This window comes from Numenius arquata, chromosome 5 (genome assembly GCF_964106895.1).
Source record: "Numenius arquata chromosome 5, bNumArq3.hap1.1, whole genome shotgun sequence".
NCBI lineage: Eukaryota > Metazoa > Chordata > Aves > Charadriiformes > Scolopacidae > Numenius > Numenius arquata.
Window position 1 is genome coordinate 20,844,923 of NC_133580.1, and position 21,436 is coordinate 20,866,358.

Genomic DNA, 21,436 nt, shown 5'->3' on the forward strand with positions numbered 1-21,436 from the left:
AAACCTCCGTATGATTTCAGTTCCTTCCTGCTTTGCTGTAACCCTGGGGATCTTCCCAAACATCATTTAGAGCTTGGGGAAGAACGTGGAAAATAAGCCGTTGTTACACTCAGAAAAGTATCTTCCACTTTGAAGATTTGACTAGTTAAAGACATGGTCTCTGTGCCTGAAATAGAGAGAAGGCAACATGCCATCGGGATCATGAACAACATCTCGAAGTGGAAGGTATTTCTAGATGCACAGCAATAACTGGCGTGGTTAGAAACAACAAAGACTGTCTGCAGAGCTGGCTGGGAAATCCAAACAGCCTTGATTATAATCACCTCTTTCCTAATCCAGAACAGCCAGGCCTGGGCTGTGCCTTGAGATCTGCCCTTCCCAGAGAGCAGACACATACGTGACCGAAGAAACCTTCAGCCAGATAAAGACCCTCAGCCTTTACCATACCCGCGTACTGGGCACTGGGAACACAGAGATACCAAATCCGAAACACCAGTACATCTCTCAGTGACAATCGGGCACAGTCCTATTCGTTTTTCGCCCTCAAATTCTGCAGAAATCTGCATGCCAAACTTGGGCCACCGGTATCTATCTCATAAGCAAGTAATTTCAGCAAAATAGGCTGCAATTGTTAATCCAGTTCTGGGAAACTCTTCCCATTGTTTCCCCTAGTTGCTTTGGATAAGGAAAGTACATTGCAGGTGTATGTTCCTGCTCCCAGTTGCCTTAGCACCAGGCATACAAGTGTGCACGTAGACACAAGCATTGACTAGGGCAGTGATTCTGAATGCCCAGTGTAATAGCAGATCTGACTGACCCACATCAGAATGAAAAGCTCTGGGTATAGAGGGAGGGCAGCAAATTCAGTCTAACCGTCGGGTTAGGTAAAAAAAGATGTCTTAGATGCTCTGCACTGAATAATATTTCCATTTTTATTATCTGTCTAGAATATAGGAAACTTCTCAAGGCTTCTCTTAAAAAAAAAGCCTCCTGGATGCTTATCTTCTTCCTGTTAAAAGACCTTAAGGAAGTGCCAAGAGACAAGTTCGTTTTGTACAACTAAACCTTTTAAAGACTAATTACATTTCCTCATTAAACCAGCAAATTATTTTTCACAGGTGTGAACAAGCCAAAGCATGCCAGAAGGAGAACTAGAAACTATGAAATAACTTGGAACAATTCTCTAAAACTGTGTTAACAATTGCAGCTCATTCTACTGAAATCCCACACCTGGACCTTGGCAGAGAGCTCGGTGAAGACATCAAAGCTGAGAAGAAAACAAGCCAATAGTCAATGAACCCCTGCGTGAGAACAGCATGGGGTGTTTTTTTCTGTTTGTATGTCCCCTACATTTGAAAACTCCCTGAAGACTGAGGTTTCCCCTGTAAACCCTTATTATAGCTTTTAACATCACCCACCCAGCGTTGCAGGTGTCCTTGCAAAGCCCCTTCTACCACTTCTGCAACCATGATAACCTCCCGGAGGCCCAGACCGTGGGTTTGAAAGCTAACAACATCAAGATGCATCACACAGAAGTCAGGAAAGCTGGAGGGAGGCCATATGTGGGGCTGCTGCGAGTCCTCCCTTTATCTGAGTTATCACCTGAGCCGTGACAACTTGTTCTGCTCTCACTGACCAGGACACGGGCTGCACTTATATTGTCCAATCCACTGAAAATCAGGCTGCCTTTGTAGGCGAGTGCTGTGGCCACACAAGGGAACAGGGGAGGCCCGACACCCAGGGAGCTCTTAGAGGGAGCAAAACCTCGTGTTTGCAAACGTGTGGATGTTTACCTGGACTTCTGGGTCGAAAGAAAAGAGGTTTTGTCTTCCATCATTTCTGCTCAGTTTGTTCAGCTGATCTGTTTCTCTTCCGTACTAGGACAAAAGGAAAGCATTGATATTACTGCTGGTCACACAGAGGCAAACATTCATCATTTGGAAGGAACGGAAGCAAAACAAAACACATGTTTTTCAGGTTCCTTTTGTGATATGCGAGACGATGCAAGGCTTCTCAGCTGTTGTCACCAACATGGTACCATGACAGTAAAGCAATGTGGCTCCGCCAGATGTGAAAGTGGACAGAAGTAGGCAACCACACTCTGGATCACGAACAGGAGGTGGCTGCCACTGAACTGCCCCTCCACTCCCCTAGCCAGGACGGTCTCCCCTGCTGAGCAGGGATGAGAGGTACTGACCACAGTGGCCCTTCATTCACCCCAACTCTGTCCTTCCTTAAGCGCCCCACACCTGGAGGCGAGGAGCATGCAGCCTTAAACCATGGAGCTCCATCCGTGAGACGGGCAGAGGAGAGAACAGAGACCCCACAGCACTCAGTGCCTGCCCAGCTCCCCCGGAGCTGAACACACAGAACGTGGAGAACCCCTTTTGGAGTCACGTGGAGAGGACAAGCTAAGGGCTGGGGTGCAATCTCTGCAAACACGGTACCTTCATCAGCTCCGGATGCATGCTTCTCTCCAGGCTCTCCAGGATGTTCTCTGATTTTCCCTGCATGCTTGATTCATCATCTGCAAGGAGACAAAAAGCAGATGTTCAAAACAACTGCAGGAGCACTGCTCTGCCAGAAATCATCCTGCAGTATTTGCTTACAATAGCAGAGAAAGAGTTTACAGAGACTTTTCCATTCTTCAGGAGTAAGATTTTTCCATACATTACTAGTACCAGAGTGTACTGTTACAGCCTGCTAGGTCCTTCCAAAGCAGAACTTCAGCACAGAGCCAATTTTCCAGGAGTCTTCAAATTTTGCCATCGACTTCCCATCCAGTGGAAGGGTCATGTTTCCCTCCACTCTTATTCCTCAGACTATCATCTACATTATACTAAGCCCTTTTCCATGACATCATGTATCAGCCACAATTCTTGCTGTTAATCCAGAAAGGAAAGCATACGCTTCTGCAGGCACACTGCTTGCATTCTGCTGGAGAAGGGTGAAGGTAGGTGTTTATTTTATAAACTGACCTTGCACAGATTCCACAGTGTCTTTCTTCTCTTGCACCAAGCTCTCAGTATTGCTCTGTATGATCTTTCTCAGAGTTACCAGCCACTCTTCCATCTCCTGCTCAGTTTCAGCTGCCAGATAGTGGCTGTACTTGTCTATTGTCTTGAGTTCAAAGGCGTAACGGCGCATTTTAGGACACTGAACAAACAAATAAGAAAGATCAAGGCTTGTATTACATTTTCCTCAATGACTCAGCACAGTACCTGCCAAAAGGGTCCTCTCTGTGAAAGCATCCTGAACTGAAATATCATGACAGGGAAAAAAAAAAATGAAAATCGCACAAGGCCAGCACCCTCCTTGACCCAGCGCCTCTCCTGCAGCCATCACAAAGGGCTTTGGGGCTGCCACCAAGCCGTATGCAGCTCCACGGCTGCCAGCTACTCTGAGAGCGGATGAAAGCCAGACTGAACCACAGCCACCGCACCGAGAAGCAGGAGCAAGCTCCTTCTTACGTCGTTAGACCTTTCCGATTTACCCAGAGAAGCCAGGAACTGGATTTGTCTGACACAGCAAGTAATGTCACACTCCAGGACACTTAGAGCCATCTACCTTAAAAGGAAATGGTCCAATGCAACTTTTCTGAGCTCTGCTGGCCTTTAAACAGCATTTTCCAACAAGAAGCCAAGGCAAATCTGGTGCAACTTGGGAATTACATCCTGCACATCGCCAAGGCGTGTGCACTGCTGCCTTGACTGTGTGCGGAAAGATAACCGGAAACACGCAGCTCTGACTCATCCACGCTGAAGCAAACCGCCAGAGGAATTTAAGCTGCCCTGTACCAGCTCCACCACACTCGGCGCTTGAAGCATCCGCAGAGACAGAACAGCAGAAGGCATGGCAGCGATCCACACTGCACTCCACTCTCTGCATAATGAAGCAAACCCAGGTGTAAGTCCCACCCAAATATCTCTCCTAAAGCCTTACGAGCTCTTTGCAGGTCCTGAGTCTCAAAGGGCTGCATGTTTGCACGGACCTATCAGGGTGTAACTGGAGAAACAAAAAGCTGGTATGAGCAGCAAACAGAGGAGGAAGGTGTCCAAGAGTAAGTCACACCACTTACTGGCTCCAGCCCTCAAGGGTGCCTTGGAAGGCACCTGACCTACAATAAGCAGGTAAAGGTGATGGACAGAGCAGGGAGACGGCAGACGAAGCAACGATGAAGCACTTCCATTTTATTCTGACAGGAGTTCTTCCACTTGCTGCCTTCCTGGCCAGAAGTATGGTACCCTTATGAAACATCTTGCCTGCCTTTTAATCAGACTGGCTGACAGACCAAACCAGCTCTGGGTTAGTTTGTTAATCCATGCCCTCACCCCTTGACGGCACAGAGAGAGCATTTCTGTCTCGGAGCTAGCAACGCACAAGCTCAGGTACAGCTCCACAGAAAGCACACCCACCTGCACAACGTCACTGCAAGCGTCCAAGAAAATACAGCCTTTGGATTCTTTTGAAATTTTCTCATCTTTGTAGGAATTGAGAATATAGGAGCCATCTGTGAGTTGTGACAAGTAGAAATACCTCCTCTTGAATACCTGCAAAAGAACAAAGTCTTGCTCATGCACGTATTCACTCTTGTATATCACAAACCAGTCTCAGTTTCAGTATCTGCCCTCTCGGTATTGAGAAAATACTGTAACAAGAAACACCAATGACCCTTGAGCGTTGCAGACTCACCCCTTTGAGTATGACTTGTTTTTGTAAAGAGAGATTTCGTCGTCATCTTTAATTTTAATGCCCTTGTTGTTACTTACATGTTACCCATCTAAAGCAAAGCCCCAGGGCTTCCAGCTCATCTCTCAGCTGGCTCCAGCCTCATTTATCTTTAAAAAGTAACGCTGCGCAGTAAATTCAGATCAGCACATTGCTTGAAGATTCATCCCCCTCTAGAGCAGATATTTCCAGACCCTTTTTGATAAAGACCTTGGTTAGAATTACAAATCAATTCTCCAGAAGACTTTGGAACAGACATGTGGAAATTCCTAGCACTCAAGTGTAAGCCAAGGGACACTGTAATCCATTCACCTGCCTGTTTTATTGTGTGGTTTTGTGGGTTTTTTTAATACAAACCTATTTTCATGAACTGGCTTTGGCTTAGTGTTCATTTCTCATCTCAGAAAGTAGTAAGTTTGGGAGAAACGTTCCTATGTTTGAGATATTGTTTTTTATGAAGACTGTATTAATTTAAAAACAAAAGAAAAAGCTCTCCAATATCTCAGAACATCTTCCTTCATGTTAGTTCGCCAATAAGCACTGGACTATAATTCAGGAGAACATTTTGGCAGCAATTATGGTAACACCATATGCTGTCAGATCTGTAAGGAACAGGGTGCATTTCACAGTTGCTAGATATCTGTGTTAGGAGAATCCCGAAGGAAGCCAGGGCAAGCAGCTCTGTGAGTATTTCCACTGTTCTCCATATCTGCAAGATCTACGAATAAACACAGGATTTTTCACTCCGGATGGGAGACTACTAGTAATTTCCTGCTCCCATCATTACTGACACTAGCAAATGTTCAATAAACCCACACACTTACTCGCGCAAAACTGGAAGGGAGCATTGTGCTCTGAATGGTAACCCAAGCCTTCTGAAAGGGAACCTCTGGCATCATTTAGATGAGTAGTTAGGTGTAGAGATACTCCAAGGGTTGATGAGCTTGAAGTTTTATAAGATTTAACTAAACCTTTAGTTCAAAAAAGCACAAAAATACACGGAAATCTAAGCATGCTAAGCGTAAACCAGCTTAAACACTGATTTAGCACTTTGTCAAATCAATCTCAGAAGCTTTGGCAGTGGATGCTACAGAAACCCATGATAGATCTCTCCAGACATTACAGGGCTGATATCCCTCATGGGTACGGGATTTCATGCTAAACCATTTGCATCTTCTGAATTCTGTTCAAAAGGAAACGCAGAAGCAAGCAGCAAACGCTATTCGTATGATCTTCCCCCCGTCTTGTAAGCACTGCTGTCAGAAATAATTGTTGGAAGACTACAATCATTTTAAATGACTAGACCCGGGAGCAGAGGGAACATCCTCCCTGCTCAGACTACATACGCTGTTGGTGAGGACAGCAATCGCAGAGGGACAGCTGGGGAACTGGGGAAGTCCATTTGGGCAGAGATAAAAGCAAGAAAGAGAGAAAAGAAAGAGAGAAAATCCTGATAGTGTGGCTGTAATGCAGCACACCGACACACTGTGGCACAGACAGCAAGAGAGCTAGGCCAAGCCAGGGAAGTTCTCTGCAAAAGATGTCTTACTCTGAAATAAAGCTTGGCAGCCCTAGGCCCTAATTACAGCTTGCTCATGGGCTGGCTCTCCACAAAACACACTCTGCACATGCTGAGCAACAGTGTGAGGTACCGACAGCTCACACGTCACCACCATGAAGGAACCCGTGCTCCAAAGATGGACGCATCTGCTTCTGCCATAGCACAGCCACCTCTCAGAGCCATGGTAAGGCTGAAGACATTCAAACTCCTCATATTTTTCACATGTGCCTTGGGAGGTGTTTTGTAGGACAGAGAAGTGACCAGGACCAGCTCAGAAAATGGCTGACGAGCCACGAAAACGGCTATCTTTTTCACGAGAGACTCTGTGGATCTTCTTAACTGAACTGAAGCCAGTGCAGTTCAGAAAACTTCTCTGAAAGGTGGGTCTGAGGTGCTGGGTACTTAGGCCAACAATACCACAAGAGGCTCAGTCAAGAATAGACCAAACTAACTGCCTTGAGCATGCATGATACCTCCTTCAAAAGTTACAGGAGCAGAAATGGCTTCAACCTTGCTGCTTCAAAAAGTAGAGGATCAGAAAACGCTGTCCTGTCTATCACCACCAGGCTCACGAGAAGTCATTTTAAAACTCAAGTTAAAATTAGCCCTTTGAACTGTCCTGGTCCACTTCTCATGAAAGCATAACTCATTGAATCAAGCCTCTGAACAACTGAGCTTTTTGAGATTTCCTAATACCCTCAACAAAGCAGCAAGCCTCGCTGCGGCCATCCTTCAAGCTGCACAGTTGAGCGTAACTCCCTAATATTCTCTCTAGGCTGTAACAGGGCAGCTGTGTGGTGGAACAACAGATAGGCTCACTGCCACAGCAAAAACCTGCGGTGGAACTGTTAAAAACTTCCATTGCAAAATCTAAGCGATGACACACCAGATTACACACAGAGGAGACAAGGCAGCTGTTGCTTCTAGGCCAGTAATACTACATCTTCTCAGTAATATCAGCCCTGCTTTTAAAGCAAAGACTTGTCATTTCCATTTATATTTGGCCTCCATACATATTTCCTACCAGCAAGGAAACTATCCATTCCGAAAGTCTTCTTTTGCAGAGCAGCTGTTTCAGTTATTTAAACGGCCTTCCTTTTCTGGGCCTCAGCTGCTCTTCCAGGATCATAGAATCATGGAATGGTTAGAGTTGGAAGGGACCTTGAAGACTATCCAGTGCCACCCCCTGCCCTGGGCAGGGACACCTCCCACCACACCAGGTTGCTCAAAGCCCCCTCCAACCTGGCCTTGAACCCCTCCAGGGATGGGGCAGCCACAGCTTCTCTGGGCAACCTGGGCCAGGGTCTCACCACCCTCACAGCAAAGAATTTCTTCCTGAGATCTAATGTAAATCTACCCTCTTCCAGTTTGGAGCTCTTACACCTCATCCTTCCCTGGAGACATTCAAGGTGAAGCTCGATGAGGCCCTGGGCAACCTGGTCTAGTTGGGGGTGTCCCTGCTGACTGCGGGGAGGTTGGACTAGATGACCTTTGGAGGTCCCTTCCGGCCTGGACCAATCTATGAATCTATGAATCTATGAATCCTATCACTACGTCCCCTTGTAAAAAGTCCCTCTCCAGCTTTCCTGTAGGCCCCTGTCATTCACATCATCCATTGGCTGGCCTACCTCATCCACAACCTTATTCCTGCTGTACAGAGGCACCTTGGTTTACTAGAACACGCTTCGCCTTTTTCTTCAGCTTGCCTGTCAGGATTTGAAGCACATTGGTCTTATAATCTGGGGAGGGAAGGGTCAAAGGCTGCCGCAGACTGGGTTCTCCAGTCCCCCTTGGGATATTCTGCAGGAGGGATGGATGCCCACCCAAACCCAGGCCCACCCGCTGCACTCCCGCCAGCTGTAGAGATGTGGTCTGAACTTCAACCCCCTTGTGCCTCGGTCACCATTAGCATAACACTGGACCAAACTCACCTTCATGGTAACGGTGATCGTGCTATTTACGTTAGCTTTGTGCAGCCAGCCTTGCTTTATCACACCACCCTTCTGGGAGCAGAGGGACGAGGAATCCTGAAAGAGAGCCAAAGACCAGAAAAAGAGGGGGTGAACTGCCTCCCATGCTAAATTACCCTTGAACACAAAGGGTATGTCCACCCTGGAAAGGAATGCAGTAATACGGTAACGTGTAGAACGTACACGTAACACGTACAACTACACTACAATGTTATCACCAAAAATGTCAGTGTTTTACCTCTTTCCAAGGAAGAGGCAAAACAGGCTAGTTTGTGTCACCTTTTGAAAAGGGAGATTATATCTGCGCTGGTAGCGCTGCACAGCAATTATGCAATGAGGAAGCGCATGTTGGTTCTTATGCAATATTTAAAAAATGTGGGGAAGAAGGAAATTTTCAGAACGGTCTGTTTAGGAAGTTGCAAAATGCAGAACTCCAGGCTTATTTTGTCATTTCCTTTTGTATTAATCAACTCTTCATTTTAAATTTGGGCAAAAACCAGCAAGCCCCCATACCTGAAAGGTAACTGACTGATTTCACTTCATCAAAACAAAAAGTTACAGGTGACCCAACCAGGCTGTTCTTGGCATTCCAGCTGGGTTTTCCAGCTCTTCTCCTGTCCTGCGGGCCCAGAAGGGGAGAACAGCTCTCCATCCACCCGTACCAAGCTGTGACCTCCTCTGGGAAGGAGGGAAATGAGATCCCAGACTGATGGGAAAAACCTCGCCCTGGGACTTGCAGTGACTCAGCAGGAGAGGCGGACCTGGACTGTCCGCCGACGAGCTACAAAGGTACTGGTTTATATCGTTTCCTGCATCCCAAATGGCAGGTTTTCACTCTTTTCCTTTCAAACTTCCAATGACAAAGTAAATTTTCTGGTGCTTTATTTCCCTGGGTAAAACAGCCCATGATTCCTCCTTTATAATGGTCCACCTTTTTTCATCAAGAGATTTCTTCTACTTGAGTTTCCATTACATAATTCCAATGCAAATGCTCTGTCACAAAACCGTAACACAATCCTTTAGATACGGACATGCCAAAATATCTGCCAAAGCAATTGGAACACTCTTCTATAACCAACATTGGTAACTTTACTTGTTTGAGTATTTGGGACATTGGCCAGAAAAGAAAGGTCTCCACCACATTTTGATAGCATTTTTTTGTCCTTTCGCTTTTTTTCAGAAGCATGCTTATAACATACCACACGGCTCTGTCTCCAGCCCAAATTAGATATTCAAGAGGTAATAGCTCAAGTTAACGATATAATGCAAACCGGTAACACCAGCCAAAAAAAAATAAAGGCCAAACTTGAAAATGTATTTCCATTTAGGAAAAAGCCATCCCCGTCCAGGCCTGAGGTGTGCTGGGACGTCCACGGCAACTGTGAGAAATGTGCATGAAACAGCCCCCTTCAAATCTTCAGTTCTGCAGGAAAGAAACATTCCTTTTCCTCTGTAAGGTCCTCGGCAGCAGTATCTTGGTGCCATGTGGGTTTTAAATAGCTGGGCTAAACTCTTCCCACCGTAAACTACCAAGTTCTTGCTGTCATGTGCGTGAATTAAGCTGCACGTGGTACTTGAGGCAGAAGAATGCTACCCCTCCTCCCTGTTGTAGCAAATGCGATGTGGACAGGGAAACCTGGCATCTGCAGCGGCCAAAATAAGCACTGGGTTTGAGGTGTTCCTACTGCCACAGCCCCCAGCTCAGCACCACAGAAGAGCTCCAAGGCTGCAAAACTTACAATATAGAATCATAGAATGGTTTGGGTGGGAAGGGACCTTAAAGACCATCTAGTTCCACCTCCCTGCCCCAGGCAGGGACACCTCCCACCAAACCAGGTTGCTCCAAGCCCCGTCCAACCTGGCCTTGAACCCCTCCGGGGACTTCCCTGCAGCAGGTGAGCAGGAAAATGCCAACTTCCAGAGGAAGCCAACACCTCTCAACATTTGCACAGTATCTACAGAAAGGGATGGACACATGGTGAGTATGTTGGGTAGAGGGACTGGTTAAGAATTGCAGGTTATCTGGTAGACCTCAAAACTTTTTAAGAGGAGGATCCCGTTATTGCAACATAGTTGAAAACTAAATTGTCCGCTTTTAATATTGGACAGGATTTTACTTAATAATTGCTTGGCTTCCTTTTTTTCCTCTTCCTCTACTGCAGCATTTCAAGCAAAAAAGCCATGAGAAATATTATGGCTAATCTTCCAGATAATTTAGGAGATTCTTGGCTCCAAGAGACTATCTTGTCATGCTTCGAAATAAATCACTGTCTCAGTTTTGGTCCCATCTTTGCAGTATGAAGCATCTCACCAGAACACCATTCCTGGGAACTGAATTCTGACTTTGCCTTGTGACATCTGCTTTTTAACAGATCTTAGAGAAGAATATGTAAAAGAAAAATAAATCTCCTTACCTCATCCTTTTCAAAGTCTTCATCAATTTCAAACACATGGCTCGGAATCTTGTCTGGCCTAAAGGATTTGCTGAAATCACAACACATTTTCATTTTTAATGACTGGGACACGAGGGTCCTCCGAGCCAGCAGCTGATGCTGGGGCCAGAAGCAACAGCCAAAGTGCAGACGACAGAGCACAGCAGAACTGTACTCCTGCAGAAGACAGATTTCAAGAAACCTACAGCCCCTTACAGCTGGAGAAAGCTAACTTCTGAGTGCATTTCATGGAAATTAAGCACAAGCAGTATGTAATTAGCTCTCTCCGTACTAGCTGTCTCATTCTGCAGTTTTTGCTGACTTGCGTTTATGCAACAGAGATGCAGCAGCCCAGTTTATCTGCCATCTTGCCAAAAAAGAAGCAAGATCAGACTGCAAGGTTATTCACAAACTTTAATATCATTTGATCAACAGTGTTGCCCCATTGCTGCTTCACACCCCTGCGAGAGCCTCGGGACAGACCCACTTCAGCCAGTTCACAAGAAAAAGCATCGAGGAAGCTGCCAGCACACGAGCAGCCTCAACCGTGGTCCAGACACGCTCGGAGCATGGAGAGCAAGAGCAGAGCCAGTGCCACCACTGAGAAAATAGCAATCCAGCAGAAATCCGAGCTGTACGTGGCTGTCTGAAAAACCCCATTAGCTTTGGGCTGGAATCACTGGCACAGCACGTAACTCTCCATGCTGCCAGCACTAGCAGCCCCGCGCTGAGGTTGGGAAACAACATCTCAGTGGTTGGCGGCACAGAGGATCTGCTCAGCGTGGCAGCACCGCATCTAGCACACAGAGAACACCAGCCCGGGGGACAACGAGGGTCCCCATTCGGGGTGAGCAGGCGCTGCTAACACTGTTCACCCTGCCACGTGCCCACCCTGCCATCCTGCCACCGCTGCAGTCTGACCTCATCCTAGATGGAGGGGGCTGGCGGATATCCACGCCGGTGGACGGGATGTGAAGTAACGACCCATGCTGGCAATACTGCCAGCATCTCCCTGGCACAGCCAAGTGACAACGGCGTGGTAACACGAACCTCTGGCTCTCCAGCCTTCAGAGTGACATACCTCTGAAGGAGAGGCTGCTTGTGGGACAGGCATCAGGAAGAAGGGCAGGCTTTTTCTCTTAAGCCTGAACAAACCACAGCCCCGTGACCACGTATGAGTATTCCAAGGGAGCACGACACTTACCATGGCAACATCCGAAAGTCTCCTGAGTATTCCTCATACTTGTAGTTTACCATGTGCCAGTCTGAGCTGTAGGTTTTAATGCACTGAAAGGAAAACAATACAGCTCTTTGAAAGTGACACCAAGCAAAATAAAACCAGGCAAAAGTCTGGAAGATTACAGACTGTAAGTGCAAGTGGAAAGGGTCTGAACAAGGCTGCTTCACTTTTTTTTGCGTTGCAATACAGAATTTCATAAGGAACCTTTCCAGCACAGAGACAAAAATCACACAGCATCTGGCCTGCCACACAGCCACTGATTTTGTATTTACAGTATTCCAAGGCTTTAAAAAAGGAGTAGTGATTTGGGAGAGAACTGTTTTCCAGAAAGCACCAATTTTCTGTCCTCAGAAGTGTAGTGCCTCTAACTCAATATCGACCATCGCCTGGCACTTAGTTCCACCGCCCTTGGAGGGAATGGTCCTGGAGAGTGGCACTTTAAGGAACAGACGCCTGGCATCAGGATGCTCCTTGCCGCTCGGGCAGGGGGTGCAAAGCCACACGCCTTGTCTGCTGCGTACAAAACACATGAGAACCATCACGAGCGGCTGGCGTGCTGGCAACCGGTGCTTCCCACACAGGAAAAAACAGGTGATCTGCAGCCTCACAGCCCGGGAGCTACAGCAGAGCATCTTGCCTAAGGGAGGACATGCTGAAGACAGGTGTTGCATGGCATATTGCCCCTACCTCTTTGACAAAGAGACTCTGAGCTTTCTTTAAAGCATCTTCTGGCACTGTGGACTGGACAGTCCTTCTCTGTCGACTGATGACCGAGATCTGCAGGGAACAGGAGAACATCATTTCAGTGCAAACCGGGTCTTTAGGGCTTGATGCCTGCTTTAAATAAATGTGGTGAGCCCAGACCACCAGTGGGTCATTTTGGCTTTCTGCGTCAGTAACGCAGCCAAAAATCAACATGTGTCCAACAGTGGAAATTTTCCAAGGCAAGCAGGGCTGGAGACGAGTGAGCCTCACACATGAGAAATAGCCAGTGCAAACTCACAGATACATCTTCAATCGGAAATATCAGCAGGTCCCGGAGGGGATCACTGTAGATCTGAACTTTGCGTTGAAGGATCACATTCTCATAGTCCAAGGGTTCAACCACTTTGGTTTTTTCCTGCAGGAAGAATAGAAGGTGAAAAAAATCATACATATATATAATATATATATATAAAATAACTAACATCTTGTCCTTAATTTTGCCGGACATTTTCAAACTGTTACGGTGTTACCGGTGGACTGCTCATTAATTCAGCAATCTGATATTCATGTGATGCAGGTAACCACCGATGTGTGTGTTTTACAGAGAGGGAAACAAACAGTTAAGTTATTTGTGCCTGGTAATGAGCTACAGGAAGAAACAAAGCACCGCGCTGTTCTGCTCCAAGCACAGCCTCTAATTTCTTAATGGACCACAAAATCCTCCTGGACAGGCCACAGCTTTAGCAGCTGCAAGCTTCAGCGTCTTTATGGTTGAGTGGCTCGGCCAAAGGGCTGAGAAAGAACTCGGCCTCCTACGCCGGCTCCGCTCAGCTGGAAACCGGTTTTGCTGGAGGAGCTGATGGAGTCATGCCCTCTCTGGAGCTGCTGGCGAGGCGAGAGCACACCGGCTGCTACACCTCCAGTGCAGGGATCTCACCCCATGGAAGGAAGAGCGGAATCTCTCTGGAAAGGCAGAAAAGCCCTTGCCGTAAATCACACCTCAGCCACAACCGAGGGCTGTAAACACCTGGGGCCTGGTTTTGCTCTCATTTACATTTCTGGGAAGCAAGAGGAACTTCTCCAGAATCCCTAGAGTCACAAGTAAAAACTATTAGGAGAACGCCATTACATTCACTATTGCACTACTTTTGCCTGTTCTATAAGTCCAGAAAACAGAACTCCAAAAAATTTGAGAAAAACATAAGGGCAACTTCTGAAGTAGGCAAATGCCATCTCCACTGCCCAGCCCTAGACTTCAGATTTCACAAGCAAGAGCCAGGAACTTAGCACTGCAGTTGTAAAAATTAAACTTTACACCAAAAGCAAACCCATGACTCTGTATATGAATGGGCATAATAAAAGCGGAAGCAAATTTGGACACACCAACTTTGCCTTGTTTTGAACCTCGTCCAAAAGGCTGCAGATGCCCGGCCACACCACGGGCAGTGTTTGTGAAGCCCCGCCGGTAGCCTCATGCTGCCCAGATGGCACATGTCGCTGTGATAACGCCCACGCAGAACAGCGTGTTTGGGCTCTCCACACTTGGAAGAGGAGCGTCGGATGTTGCCCCATCAGCAGCAAACTTTACCCCCCAACTGAATGGTTTTTCTGGGGTGAACAGCAAGGACAAGAGGTAACAGGCACAAACTTGAACATAAGAAGTTCCATCTAAACATGAGGAGGAACTTCTTCACTTTGAGGGTGGCAGAGCCCTGGAAGAGGCTGCCCAGAGAGGTGGTGGAGTCTCCATTTCTGGAGACATCCAAAACTCGCCTGGACACGTTCCTGTGCAACCTGCTCCGGGTGGACCTGCTCTAGCAGGGGGTTGGACTAGATGATCATAGAATAGAATCATAGAATGGTTAGAGTTGGAAGGGACCTTAAAGATCATTGAGTTCCAACCCCCCTGCCATGGGCAGGGACATCTCCACTAGACCAGGTTGCTCAAAGCCCCATCCAGCGTGGCCTTGAACTCCTCCAGGGATGGGGCAGCCACAACTTCCCTGGGCAACCCGTTCCAGTGCCTCACCACCCTCACAGCAAAGAATTTCCTCCTAATATCCAATCTAAATCTCCCCTCTTCCAATTTAAAACCATTATCCCTTTTCCTGTCACTACATCTCCTGACAAAGAGTCCCTCTCCGGCTCTCCTGGAGGCTCCCTTCAGATATTGGAAGGCTGCTATGAGGTCTCCCCGGAGCCTTGATCTCCAGGCTCCAGAGGTCCCTTCCAACCCCATATCATTCTGTGATTCTGTGAACTACTCATGTAGCATGCTCCCCGAATTAAAAATGAGACCAGTACGAGATGTCTCTCTGAAGACAGCAAAACCTGCAGCCTGGGAAAATGAGTCCAAAATGAGGACCAAATCTCAGCACCATATAACACCTTGGGGTAAACTGCTGCACCACCAAGCCTCCAAACAGCCCAATATTGCCCATGATGCGTGAGATAAGCCAAGACAATATTGCTCTTCCAAAATCAATCATAGCCAAAGGGTGTCTGTTCCGTGCCTTTGGCTCCTCAGTCTCTGGGATGTCTTACGGACTCTTTTCAAGCCCTTTGCAGCAAATGTGAGCCAGGGTTTTGCTTTAATGACAGCTGAGGACCTCCGGCACTGAAGTGGAGTTGGTGCTGGGACTCCGGGGAGGCCGTTGTCAGGCGAGGGGGTAACAGCCCCAGGCAAGAGTTATTTGGAGATGGTCATATTTTAATCTTGTTTTAATGTTTTTCTGAAATGTTGCAGAAAAATCTTTGTATGGTGATATCTTCTCATGCACCAGCATCTTAAAAAAAAAAAAAGAAATCAAAGAATTGAAAAAAAATTTTCTTTCCTTTTTTTTTCTGTACTCTGGTGCATGGTAAAAAGAGAATAAAAATCCTGTAGCAGACCTGGATGGTCCACTGGGCTGGAGCAGCGAAGGCAGTCACCTCTCTCAGGCTGTCTCTGGCTTCTCTCACCCAAAGGACCAACCCCAATGAACAGAGGCCATTCCTCTGTCCCAGATGTGTGACTGGTGAGCTTTTAATACATTCAGCAAGCAAAACGGAGATGAAAGCTTTTCCCTACAGCACCTTGGAAATGCAAGGCGGGAACCTTTCATGCCGTGTTTCCCAGAACTCCATCCCAGCAGCAGGACGACATCCCAGCATCTCTCTGATGGAGGACAGCACAGAGCCTCTGTGCAATTAAGGTCCATTTTACTAATGTAAACCATGCCTGGGTCCCATGTGAGCCTCTGGGCAGAGTGATTTCTGCACAGCCTTTCGCCGAGCTCTGCCACGCTTCTGGCCATCCACAAAGAAGCTCCTACTCTTGGCTTGGGAAAATCTACCTCCTGCACCAGAGAGTTTTGCATTCAAAATGTCTCTTTTCCAGGCTGCCAGAATCCAGTGCGGATTATCTGAAGCAGTTCCCCCTGAATCACTCTCTGGAAACTTTGCTTCACTGCTCGCACCATCCTGAAAGAAACCTGGTGCGGTGCGAGCACCAAAAGTTTGGTGGGACAGCCAAAGGCACTCAGCAGAGAGCCTGTGCTGGGTGCCAGGGTGGCTGGGGGCTGCTGCCTGGCTGCCCTGGCCATGGGCGATCGGGGACATGGAGGGGAACGCTGCCAGCTGCCAGCCTCACTGCACCAGAAGCCCTCCTGCTCCCGCATCCAGGACCCAAGCTGCACGGGAGTCTCAGCAAAAAGGAAGAGATCAGCTGAAAAATAGGAGTCCCAAAACCCCAACCGGTAGACGGAGAAAAGGAACCCCTTTTCTATCAGTCTCATACTCTTTAAATGCTTAATTTAATTTGGTTAATCATCTGAAACACCGGTATTATTTCAGGATAACGCTACAGGCTTCTGAAAATTTACCAAGCTTTGCCTATTAATGTGAATTAACAGGATGCTCACGAGCTCTCCCATTTGCAGGTCTCGGGCCAGGTGTCCCCAATGCTCAGCCACCCCACGAGACCAGGTGGGACCCTACAGACCAGGTGTTCGGGGCTCTGCCGACCCATCCAATTTACCTTTCTCGCTGCTAATCGCTGCAGCAACCCCGGCAAAACTCAGCAGCGTGAGCTGGTTAAAGCTGCGCCATGAGCCCCAGCACTGCTTACACCGGCTCCCTGTCTCACCTCACCCTGGCAGCAGCTGTAACGCTAAATTAGATTCCCTATAAGAGCCTTTCACATCGCTATGGCATTAAGCAGCGGCTTTGGGTACAGACAACTCGGGTCTTGGGATTACACAATTATTTTCAGTCCTTTTTTGCAACACGGCCCTGAAACTGGGACTCTGTTTCTAAAGTTGTTCTTTTTAAAAGTTGGGTTTGGTAACATTTCTTTTTGAGCTTTGACATCTCTGATGACCAGCAAGACAAAGTTCTGGCAGTGACCCTCGTAGGATTCGATCACCATGAAAGGGTGAGGAGTGAGAAGGATCCCACATCTTCACATGAGAGGCTTCAAAACCTGTACAGCACTGCCCACCACAGATAGGAAAAAGCTCCTTAACCCACTACAGCCCTTCCACTCTTGCGGATTTAATGAAATTGGACAAAATGTGTTGTGCAGGCTGGTGCAGTGCTCTGTATCCCGTGAGGCCGTGCTGAGTCCTGGGACACGCGGAGCCCCAGCAGGTGAGGGACGCTGAGAGCTGCCACCCAGATGGGCTTTGCAGCACCCACGGAAAGACATTTCTCCTCCAGAGCTGTTAGAAATGCAGTCCCTAGAGCTCTCTTTGCCCAAACCGTGTGCTTTCATAGAATAACAGCATGGTTTGAGCTGGAAGGGACTTTAAAGCTCATCCAGTGCCACCCCCTGCCCTGGGCAGGGACACCTCCCACCAGACCAGGTTGCTCCAAGCCCCCTCCAACCTGGCCTTGAACCCCTCCAGGGATGGGGCAGCCACAGCTTCTCTGGGCAACCTGGGCCAGGCTCTCACCACCCTCACAGCAAAGAAGTTCGTCCCCAGATCTCACCTAAATCTCCCCTCTTTCAGTGTAGAACCCTTCCCCCTCGTCCTAGGGCTCCTCTCCCTTATCAAGAGTCCCTCCCCATCTCTCCTGGAGCCCCTTTAGGGACTGGAAGGGGCTCTGAGGTCTCCCCGGAGCCTTCTCTTCTCCAGGCTGAACCCCCCCAACGCTCTCAGCCTGTCCTCACAGCAGAGGGGCCCCAGCCCTCCCAGCATCTCCGTGGCCTCCTCTGGCCCCGCTCCAACAGGTCCATGTCCTTCTGATGTTGGTGGCCCCAGAGCTGGATTTCCCAGTTTCAGCCCCCCATCACCTGCAGCACGGTGTGTTGCCAGCTGTGCTCACAGCCAACACGATGCAGCCAGGCTGTCACAGACCATGGCAATGTCTCTAAAGTGAAGCGAAAAGATGTAGGTCAAGCTGTTTGCGGGCAAAGCAGCTGCTCAGGAAAGGATGTGGCTTGTCCCCTGCCTGCCATTGGTGAAACACAGACTCCTGAATCTATCCCGATCCACGCTGGCTGGAGGGAGCCATCACAAATGTTTTTTTCCCTTTGACCCACCCTAGCGCCCAGTGTCCCAGCAGGGCTGGATGTAAACCTTTAAGCCCTGAAAATCAGATTTCAAAGTCCATTTTTTTTCTGATGAGCTTGGTTAAAGCACACACACCTCCCGGCATCCAGGGCTCAGCCTCGTGCTGCCCAGTGCTGTCACAAGAGCAGATGGCACCCACCAAAGTCATTATGAAAGCAGAGGAAAAACCATTACACTAAAGCAATTAGAGTCTTAAGAACCACAAATTCCTCCACAGGGAAAGCCAATATCCAAGTACAAAGAATTGCTGCCAGTCCAGCAACAAAATCAACCCGTTTCTGCAGGAAAAAACCCATGCAGTGCTGCCAAAGCCACCATGTTCTCCAGCATACAGGTAAGCAGCTCTTCACTTCTCAACAAGAGCAAGTGTAGGGTTCTGCACCTGGGCCGGAACAATCCCCGCTATCAATACAGACTGGGGGATGAGGTATTAGAAAGGAGCCCTGAGGAAAGGGACTTGGGGGTGTTGGTGGATGAGAAGCTCAACATGAGCCGGCAACGTGCACTGGCAGCCCAGAAAGCCAACCCCATCCTGGGCTGCATCAAGAGAAGGGTGGCCACCAGGTCGCGGGAGGTGATTCTACCTCTCTACTCTGCGCTCGTGAGACCCCACCTGGAATACTGTGTCCAGCTTTGGAGTCCTCAACACAGGAAGGACATGGACCTGTTGGAACGGGTCCAGCGGAGGGCCACGAAGATGATCAGAGGGATGGAGCACCTCCCCTATGAAGACAGGCTGAGAGAGCTGGGGTTGTTCAGCCTGGAGAAGAGAAGGCTCCGGGGAGACCTCATAGCGGCCTTCCAATATCTGAAGGGAGCCTACAGGAGAGCCGGAGAGGGACTCTTTGTCAGGAAGTGTGGTGACAGGACAAGGGGGAATGGTTTTAAATTGGAAGAGGGGAGATTTAGATGGGATATTAGGAGGAAATTCTTTGCTGTGAGGGTGGTGAGGAACTGGAACGGGTTGCCCAGGGAAGTTGTCGCTGCCCCATCCCTGGAAGTGTTTAAGGCCAGGCTGGATGGGGCTTTGAGCAACCTGCTCTAGTGGAGATGTCCCTGCCCATGGCAGGGGGGTTGGAATGGGATGATCTCTAAGGTCCCTTCCAACTCTAACCATTCTGTGATTCACCCAGGGCAAGTAGACATGCAAGGTAATGGGTGATGCTCCCCGGTTCCTCCCACCGCCTGGGCAGGTTGGGGTGAACTGCCCTCTGCACCCCGAGCCCAGCCGCAGCCCACTGCACTGGGGTAAAAACCAAGACCCATGGGAAACACCTCCTGGGGGAAAAACATGATTTTAGCCAAAGATAAGAGAAGAGCAGCGTACCCTCCTGGATAAGTCCACTTACCTCTCTTAAAAGAACCACTGGTTCAAGCTTCGCACACCAGGCTGTTCCCAAAACCACACATTGCTCTCTCTGTCCTGCTTCTGCCCCAGAGTGCTGCTGCCCCGGGCACGGGGCCGTGGGAGCACGAGGAAGAGGATGGTCTGCCCTCAGCCAGGCTGGGTCACGAGGCTCCGCTTGGACAACACCACGGGCAAAACAACAGCCTATCTATTAGAGCACTGACTCTCCACCAGCCAGCAAGCTGGCTGGCATTTTAACAGGAAATTCAATGAAATTACTTCAACAGAAACATGCCCACGAACACCAACGCAAAGCTCTGCCTTTGGCCAAGCGTGAGCACAAAGAGCCCGGCACAAGGAAAACCCCCAGGAAAGGTCCTCATCCTCAGCGCACAGCATGGCCTGCCACCCTCCATCAGCCCGAGTGCTGACACCCGCTGGAGAAAAACCTCCAGAGAGCACTTGAAGAAAAGGTTTAGCAAGGGAATTACCCATTAACCAAGAAGGGGGAACCTTAAGAAGTCAGATTAAATTGTCACCTTTCTGTATCCATTTGCAAAGCTTATAACTTGTGAACAAAGGTTCTCAATGACACTGGAAGATACTCACGTGGGGAAGTACGGGAAGGGCCGCTTCTATTTTAATCATTTATTGCCTGAAAAACAGTAGCCACCTGTCTTCCAGTGTCCTGTGCTTGTACACCATATCAACATGCCAGTGCTTTTGTTATAACTAGCAACACGAGCTGGCAACGTGCGCTGGTAGCCCAGAAAGCCCCCTGCACCCTGGGCTGCATCCCCAGCAGCGTGGCCAGCAGGGCGAGGGGGGGGATTCTGCCCCTCTGCCCCACTCTGGGGAGACCCCCCCTGCAATGCTGCCTCCAGCTCTGGGGCCACCAACATCAGAAGGACATGGACCTGTTGGAGCGGGGCCAGAGGAGGCCACGGAGATGCTGGGAGGGCTGGGGCCCCTCTGCTGTGAGGACAGGCTGAGAGCGTTGGGGGGGTTCAGCCTGGAGAAGAGAAGGCTCCGGGGAGACCTCAGAGCCCCTTCCAGTCCCTAAAGGGGCTCCAGGAGAGATGGGGAGGGACTCTTGATAAGGGAGAGGAGCCCTAGGACGAGGGGGAAGGGTTCTACACTGAAAGAGGGGAGATTTAGGTGAGATCTGGGGACGAACTTCTTTGCTGTGAGGGTGGTGAGAGCCTGGCCCAGGTTGCCCAGAGAAGCTGTGGCTGCCCCATCCCTGGAGGGGTTCAAGGCCAGGTTGGAGGGGGCTTGGAGCAACCTGGTCTGGTGGGAGGTGTCCCTGCCCAGGGCAGGGGGTGGCACTGGATGAGCTTTAAAGTCCCTTCCAACCCAAACCAGTCAGTGATTCTGTATGATTCATGTTTTTCTGAGATTCTCTTCTCCCAGAATGACAACAGGTATAATCCAAGTGATGTGAATCTACAGAAAGTGAAGGAAAAATGTTTCGTTTGAGGTTTTTTTTTTTTTTTTTTTAAAAACAGCGGCCAAAAGAAAACTACCGGAAAGCTTTTGTATTTTCAGTCCTTTTAGGCTGGTGCACGCACAAACAGCTCCCTCGCCACCCGGCACAGCCCTGCAGCGCTTCCGCTGCACCTTCCACTGAAAAGCCTGCGGGTTGTGCAGCAGGGACGGGGCGTTTTCTCACTTCCCCAGAAGCGAAGCTCAACCCCGTGCCTCCATCCACGCTCACAAAGCAGCTAGAGACAGAAGCGATCCAAATATTAGAAGTGATGGTTCTTTAGAGCCGCTAGAGAAAGAGGAGGAAATAGCACAGACGACGTTTCTTGCCTCCAACTGTACAACCGCTTCCCAAAATTTAGCCGGCATTTTACATCCTACCTATTTACCGCCTCATCTGTTGCAACCCTAT

General features: G+C 48.8%; 1 protein-coding gene across 3 annotated transcripts in view; it reads right to left on the reverse strand.

The window, feature by feature from the left end:
- Positions 1-21,436, reverse strand: part of DOCK11 (dedicator of cytokinesis 11) — an 88,397-nt gene that overhangs the window by 53,344 nt on the left and 13,617 nt on the right. For all 3 annotated transcript variants that reach the window (XM_074147482.1, XM_074147481.1, XM_074147480.1), the window contains exons 2-10: positions 12,935-13,051; positions 12,619-12,708; positions 11,896-11,978; positions 10,674-10,743; positions 8,221-8,316; positions 4,416-4,550; positions 2,979-3,156; positions 2,448-2,527; positions 1,794-1,877 (exon numbers count right to left, since the gene is read on the reverse strand). In XM_074147482.1, the coding sequence (XP_074003583.1) occupies positions 1,794-1,877; positions 2,448-2,527; positions 2,979-3,156; positions 4,416-4,550; positions 8,221-8,316; positions 10,674-10,743; positions 11,896-11,978; positions 12,619-12,708; positions 12,935-13,051 (933 nt within the window). The remainder of the gene's footprint in view (positions 1-1,793; positions 1,878-2,447; positions 2,528-2,978; positions 3,157-4,415; positions 4,551-8,220; positions 8,317-10,673; positions 10,744-11,895; positions 11,979-12,618; positions 12,709-12,934; positions 13,052-21,436) is intronic.